Source organism: Diaphorina citri, unplaced genomic scaffold (assembly GCF_000475195.1).
Source record: "Diaphorina citri unplaced genomic scaffold, Diaci psyllid genome assembly version 1.1 scaffold233, whole genome shotgun sequence".
NCBI lineage: Eukaryota > Metazoa > Arthropoda > Insecta > Hemiptera > Psyllidae > Diaphorina > Diaphorina citri.
The window spans coordinates 1-7558 of NW_007377670.1; the positions used below are offsets into that span (position 1 = coordinate 1).

At 40.1% G+C, this 7558-nt stretch overlaps 1 protein-coding gene across 1 annotated transcript; it reads left to right on the forward strand.

Moving 5' to 3' along the window:
• The first annotated feature begins 2209 nt into the window (after positions 1 to 2209).
• Positions 2210 to 5889, forward strand: LOC103506400. Its single transcript, XM_026821457.1, has 4 exons — positions 2210 to 2306; positions 3464 to 3675; positions 4676 to 4764; positions 5444 to 5889. The coding sequence occupies exons 2-4, from the start codon at positions 3575 to 3577 to the stop codon at positions 5887 to 5889; spliced, it is 636 nt and encodes a 211-aa protein (XP_026677258.1). The 5' UTR covers positions 2210 to 2306; positions 3464 to 3574.
• The last annotated feature ends 1669 nt before the right edge of the window (positions 5890 to 7558 follow it).

Here is a 7558-nt window from a genome sequence, read left to right on the forward strand (position 1 = left end):
ACTACGTTTTTCTCTCATACAAGCTGTACCAAACCCTTGGGCTATCAAAAACACAGTAGAGAGGCGTTTTAGCTCTAAAACACTAGTCCCATTTCTCTCAACTTGTCCAAGTCCAAATCGTAATCCATGTCTCTATCATGCACGTCACACGTGAACAAATGCTGTGACCACGCATGATCATGTAGTGTGTGACGTTGTACGTACTTCTCCATATGAATACTCTCCGCGAATTTTGACGCTAAGCCTGGAAGTCTGCAGGTGACTATACCTGGAAAAAACTAACTAAGCTAACTATGCTGGCTTGATTTTGTTTTACTCTTTCAGAAAAGATCGAGTTCCTATGTAGACATCAATACATTAACCAGTGCCGATAATAAAGCCCACACAACACCTTTCATCTCTTCAATTGCCCCTCTAAGCCAACACAAATGACACCGATAGATATGTGGCTCAAACCAATTGAAGTGGCTGAACACCTGGGCCTACCAGTAACAGATGGGGATGGAAGTACCTGAATGTAGCTGATAAAAATAGGTAAGAAGCTTCATATGAATGAAATAGGAGCAACCAATTTAGATTATACAGCTAATTTATTTGGTTTATGTGGGGAAGTACGTACTTTTCCACTAGTGGGAATTTATAGGGGGGAAAAAATTATACGTCTTCAAAAGAAAAAGACTTTTTTTATGTTATTTGAACTTGCAATAAAATCAAAGTATGCTACTCCTGACTCCGTAAATACCAAAACTATAAACGCCATAAATTTTTTACTCTTTCAGTGTGGAGCCCCAGAAAAGGCCAATCCAGCGGGCACCATCCCGCTTGTACAAAGATAAGTTCAGAGAATGTTCAAGAAAATGTCTTTTCAGCCCTAAATATTGATTGAATCGTTCTTAGAAAGATCCTCTTCAGTTCTTGACACCAACTATTCTCTTCATCCTCACAGAAGCACGGAGGCTGTGGTGACTACTTCCTGCTAGAGCATTATCTGCCCGAATCCTCCATCACGTCAGACTGTGAGGCCCCCAGAATACTAAACAGTTACATGAATCGTCTGGATCCCAACATCGAAGACAGATGCCCCCAGTGCAGAGGAAGCCCACACAACACCTTTCATATTGCCCCTCTAAGCCAACACAAATGACACCGATAGATATAATAATAATAATAGTGCTTATTTATACTGCTCGCCTAGGACTGAAAAGTCCCTTTACTCCAGCAGTAGGCTAGTACTATTATTGTGGTCAAATTCTCAAATTATACCTATGAGGATAAAATTCCATACCTCGGCTGGGATTGAACCCACGCCCTCCTGTTTACCAGGCGAGCGCCTTGACCACTACACCACCGAGGCAGGTTGCATTCCTCAAGAATCATTAGATATGTGGCTCAAACCAATTGAAGTGGCTGAACATCTGGGCCTACCAGTAACAGATGGGATGAAAGTACCTGATCGGATTTTGGCTACTACAACAACAACTCCGTAAATACCCAAACTATAAACGCCATAATTTTTTTACTCTTTCAGTGTGGAGCCCCAGAAAAGGCCAATCCAGCGGGCACCATCCCGCTTGTACAAAGTGGATTCAGATCTGAAAGCCTCCAACAAGCAAAGACCTGTGTCTCCCATACAAAACTGTGTGGGACCCGAGTTTGTGATTCGGTCAATACGCCAGCCTAGTATTATCCATATTGGAGAAATTAAGGTATGTTCATTGCACTTGAGGACTCATCATTCGATTATAATATTTTTGGGGAATATGCATTAGAATATGCACGGGGGGAATGACCTAATGGCCAAGTTCCCGACATTTGAAAGAACAACAGAATATTGGATATTCTTGTCTGTATTTTTGTTCATTGGTTGTTCCACATTTTCTTGAGTTATCTCCATAAATCATTTCCGTTTATTCCTCGATTAATTGTGTTCATCGAATCTCAACTCAACTCGATAAGAGGCAGTAAACTCCAGCATGGACAAAATAATGATCATTTCTTTAATCTATTCCTTGCTTGTCTATTGCTTTTTTGCAGCCGTTTTACTTGCATATTCTTTCAATACTTCACTTAAATAGGTATGAAATCAAAGTAATAAAAATCTTTCTATTCTGCTTTTCAGCCCCAGAACCAAAGAAAAGTGATGATAATTCTGCTCAATGGACACAAGCTAGAAGTTACCTGTAGCTGAGCTGCAAGCGAGACACAGGGAGCGAAAGGGTGTTCTGCCGGAGAGAGCTGAAGATCTGTTCATAGTGTTTTGTCAACAGTTAGCAGAGTATGGGACTCACTTCTATTCTGCTCAGTTGGTAAGTAGAGCTGAAGATCTGCTCATAGTGTTTTGTCAACAGCTGGCAGAGTATGGGACTCACTAATATTCTGCACTAAAACCAAATGCCAGACCAAAGCAATCACTCTAGCCAGGGCTGGTTGAGAGGCTGACGAAAAATGTCGACCCTGTCTGAACACGAGAGAGCGCGAAGAAGAAGTAGAGTTTTAGATTTAGAATAGAGCTTGAAAAATGTCAATTTCTACTCACTTTTACCTGCCTCGGTGGTGTAGTGGTCAAGGCGTTCGCCTGGTAAACAGGAGGGCGTGGGTTCAATCCCAGCCGAGGATAATAAATACTTTTCATATTCTGCTTTTTTAATATCCACTTAGTATATCCCGCACGTGACACACACCCATTTAAAACTTCAAAAACTCACAGGACTTTTACATCTTTTTCATCTTTCTTTGGGGAAAATGTCTTATGATCAAAAATTCCGACTTTTATAACACTCTTGTGACGGCTTTTTTGTATATTTCAAATACAAAAAACTCCCATATTCTTCTTTACAAGACCCGCAAGTGCTCTACTACGTTTTTCTCTCATACAAGCTGTACCAAACCCTTGGGCTATCAAAAACACAGTAGAGAGGCGTTTTAGCTCTAAAACACCAGTCTTTGATATAATTTGAGAATTTAACCACAATAATAGTGGTAGCCTACTTCTGGAGTAAAGGGACTTTTCACTCCTATGCGAGCAGTATAAATAAGCACTATTATAACTTTCGCCCCCTTCCCACAGGTCTGCAAAGAGCTCAAGTTTCTCAAAGGTGAAGTCTGGCTAGGAGTGAACCTCCACGGTGTATTCTTCTGCAGTAAAAGATCTGCATCCCGCTCTCCCACTCAACTGTTCATGTGGTCCAACATCAAGAAGTTAGAGTATCAGAAACACTCGTTCTGTTTGATCACACAGGTCAAGGGGGTTAAGTTTAAGTTCAAGATGGACAATCACAAGTAAGTGGAGAGAGAGAGATTTAACAGTCATTATAGAGGAGAGAAAGTGAAAGAAAGAGAGGACTGACAGAGGGAACTGTAACAACGGAGGTCTTGATAGCCTACTGCTGGAGTAAAGGGACTTTTCAGTCCTATGCGAGCAGTATAAATAAGCACTATTATAACTTTTCCCCCCTTCCCACAGGTCTGCAAAGAGCTCAAGTATCTCAAAGGTGAAGTCTGGCTAGGAGTGAACCTCCACGGTGTATTCTTCTGCAGTAAAAGATCTGCATCCCGCTCTCCCACTCAACTGTTCATGTGGTCCAACATCAAGAAGTTAGAGTATCAGAAACACTCGTTCTGTTTGATCACACAGGTCAAGGGGGTTAAGTTTAAGTTCAAGATGGACAATCACAAGTAAGTGGAGAGAGAGAGATTTAACAGTCATTATAGAGGAGAGAAAGTGAAAGAAAGAGAGGACTGACTGTAACAACGGAGGTCTTGTTATTCCGAAATTGAATAGAGAAAGAGAACAGTACGAGTATAGGAGAAAAAACCATTTGTTCTGAGAACGAACCGTATCTGTTTAGAGTGGATAAAGTACGCTCCAGGCGAGAATCGAACCCGCGACCTAGCACTTTAACAGTCATTATAGAGGAGAGAAAGTGAAAGAAAGAGAGGACTGACAGAGGGAACTGTAACAACGGAGGACTTGTTATTCCGAAATTGAAGAGAGAAAGAGGACAGTACGAGTATAGGAGAAAAAAAAACATTTGTTCTGAGAACGAACCGTATCTGTTTAGAGTGGATAAAGTACGCTCCAGGCGAGAATCGAACCCGCGACCTAGCACTTACAAGTCTTGTTATTCCGAAATTGAAGAGAGAAAGAGAACAGTACGAGTATAGGAGAAAAAAACCATTTGTTCTGAGAACGAACCGTATCTGTTTAGAGTGGATAAAGTACGCTCCAGGCGAGAATCGAACCCGCGACCTAGCACTTACAAGGCAAACACGCTACCCTCTAAGTTCACTTGAACAAATAAATAATGTTTCACCTTGAGAGATTTAACAGTCATTATAGAGGAGAGAAAGTGAAAGAAAGAGAGGACTGACAGAGGGAACTGTAACAATGTTATTCCGAAATTGAATAGAGAAAGAGAACAGTACGAGTATAGGAGAAAAAACCATTTGTTCTGAGAACGAACCGTATCTGTTTAGAGTGGATAAAGTACGCTCCAGGCGAGAATCGAACCCGCGACCTAAACCATTTGTTCTGAGAACGAACCGCATCTGTTTAGAGTGAATAAAGTACGCTCCCGGCGAGAATCGAACCCGCGACCTAGCACTTACAAGGCAAACACGCTACCCTCTAAGTTCACTTGAACAAATAAATAATGTTTCACCTTCTTCTTTTCAGGAGCTACTACGTTTTCCATTTGGCTTCCTTGCATCACAAGTTCTTCTGTAAGCTCAGGCTTGAGATGAGTCTAAAATCCCTCTCAGATGGTGAGTACAACCGCCACTATTTGGTAAGATAAAACCCGGATATTATACTACTCGTAAATCTCCCAAAGAAAGCTGTTGTTGCTCTTGAAAGTTGCTCACTGAACACGACTGTCTCGCAAAACATCTCCATAAAATCAACCTAAAAGATTTTCATCCTTTGAGTTCATTAAACGTCCTTGGAGTGCTCCTTAAAGGTCCTTATTGTGCTCCTTAAACCCTCCATTACATACGTATCACATTTCAACTGCCCTTTAGGCTGTGTTTATGTACTGGGACTACTGGGCCATCGTCGGCCTTTTTGCGTGTAAAGTTGGCGGGAAATTCGAATTTTTGATTTCTTTTCCGCAACTTGTACAATCTGAATTCATTTTTTACTTTTTATCTTTAGTTTGCACGTTTATATTATACTTTTCATTTATAATAGCTATTAAAAACAAGCAAATTACAAAGCTTTTTTGAAGAGGTTTGACAGAGGGAACTGTAACTGCCATGGTCTTATCGTCCCGAAATCGAAGAGAGAAGGAAATGAATTTTAAAAATTGCCGCCGGGACAGCTATCTCACGTCGTCCGAGCTCATCCTAGCCCGTTACATAAACACACCGTCAATTTCAGCCAAATGCATATGACCCACTGTCCTCACTAGCCTTTAACACGCCCGCGGACCTTATACATTTTCAGAATTCGGAGTTCCCGTGCTTTCCAAAAGCAAACTCGACTCGAAAAAGATATACGTACTCAAAGAGAAGGACAAGAAGAAACCCTCACCTCCCAAACAAACAGTGTCTCTCAACAGTAATCGTGCCAATATTCTGCAACCGTTGTGCAATAATCCTAAGGTGCTAGGGCTCAACAGTGATAATAACCGATCTAACCTAGGGTTCAACTCTCATAGTGGCACAATAAAGAAAGGGTATAACCCAGGGTTTGACCCTCACGATGAGAATATAAAGGGATGTAAACTAGGGTTTGAACCCCATAGTGGCAATATGAAGGGTTCTAACCCAGGATTCACCTCTCACAGTGAAAATATTAAGGGCTCTAACCCTCTGAAACCGTGCAATAATGGAGAAATGGCCAAGACGTTACCTAGGGCCCTGATGAAATGTACTGTTTTGTTCAGTTGAATTACAGCGGTTTTTGTATATTGTAATTAGTCATGACGCAAATGAGCTTTTGATCCTGAACTTAAAATAATACTCTGAATTGCCTGCTGGTGAGACATTCAGGCTTCTGTCTGAAAAATTCAAGAGTTCCAATATTACAAATGACAATATTTAGCTACGGGGATTAATAAAATTTTCAAGATGAAGTCTCGATGATGTTCTTCTAGCTTCCACCACGAGCAATGCTTGATGTGAAAGGGAACTCTGAAAAGACGAAAGCAAATAACGAAAGAAATGAAAGAAAAGCAATAACTGGCATCTAGGTAGTCAGGAAATGTGAATGACGAGAGAGAGGGAGGGAGAGAAAATCTATGTCTCTCTCATATACATAGAGTGACATGCTCTTTACTTCAGTACCTGTTCATTACTTGAACATCACTCTGCACCAAAGTTGTAGTTTCAAATGTTTGTGTGCCAGTAACTCAAGAACAAGAATAAATGGAGTCTATCAAATATTTCCACATTGTAACTGATCTTGTCAGCTCTGAGAGTTAATCCTAGGATCTTCTGGTTACTCCTCCGATTAGGAGAAAATTCCTAAGACTAGGGACTTCCACAAGAGGATGGGGCATTGCTTCGATCACAACAGTATCTGTAGCGCCCTCTTTTAAAAGTGTGTGTATGTTTTCTATTTTTGACAATTTATCATCCAAATGATCCAAGTCCCAAACATTTATGGTAAAGCAATGTATGAGTATATTTCAACTCTGCACCAAATAGTTGTAGTTTCAAATGTTTGTGTGTCAGTAACTCAAGAACAAGAATACATGGAATCTAGAATCTATGAAATATTTCCACATTGTAACTGATCTTGTCAGCTCTGAGAGTTAATCCTATGATCTTCTGGTTACTCCTCCGATTAGGAGAAAATTCCTAAGACTAGGGACTTTCACAAGAGGATTGCTTCGATCACAACAGTATCTGTAGCGCCCTCTTTTAAAGGTGTGTGTATGTTTTCTATTTTTGACAATTTATCATCCAAATGATCCAAGTCCCAAACATGTATGGTAAAGCAATATATGAGTGTATTTCTTAAGATATGTTGGGCGTTCTCGGAGGGATGTTCTCTGACAGACAACAAATATGTAGATAAAAACAATACTTTCTTGGAGAATATTGAATTGAAAATGTTTGAAACAACAAAAGGGCGTGTTTTCATATTTAAGTACCTAAATGGCTGAACATTTCCTTCAACTGGAGAAGTCATCTATCTTGGAAAGAAATTTTAGAGATTTATGCTCTTTCCTTTTTCTCTCGTTTCGTTCTCAGAGATCAGAGTATCAGACAGAACATTCGATTTCCGCTCCAAATTATACATTGTCAAGCGGTTTTAAATGTCTTGATGAATGATTGGAGTAATCCGTTTCCATATGACATAATTATTACAGCTCGCGTAGATTTTACTATTAAATATAACTATAAGTGGGTACCATTTTTATATGTACTTGACAGATTGTTCTCGTTTCATTCTCAGAGATCAGACAGCACACTCGATTTCCGCTCCAAATTATACATTGTCAAGCGGTCTTGAATGTCTTGATGAATAATGGGATGATTGGAGTAATCCGTTTCGATATGACATAATTATTACAGCTCGCGTAGATTTTACTATTAAATATAACTATAAGTG

Bases quoted from the DNA above. Each gene is read 5' to 3' on its own strand.
- LOC103506400 (XM_026821457.1), top strand. From the start codon at position 3,575: ATGTGGTCCAACATCAAGAAGTTAGAGTATCAGAAACACTCGTTCTGT. The intron at 3,676-4,675 runs GTAAGTGGAGAG...TCTTCTTTTCAG, and splicing joins TTCAAGATGGACAATCACAA to GAGCTACTACGTTTTCCATT. The intron at 4,765-5,443 runs GTGAGTACAACC...ATACATTTTCAG, and splicing joins TCTAAAATCCCTCTCAGATG to AATTCGGAGTTCCCGTGCTT.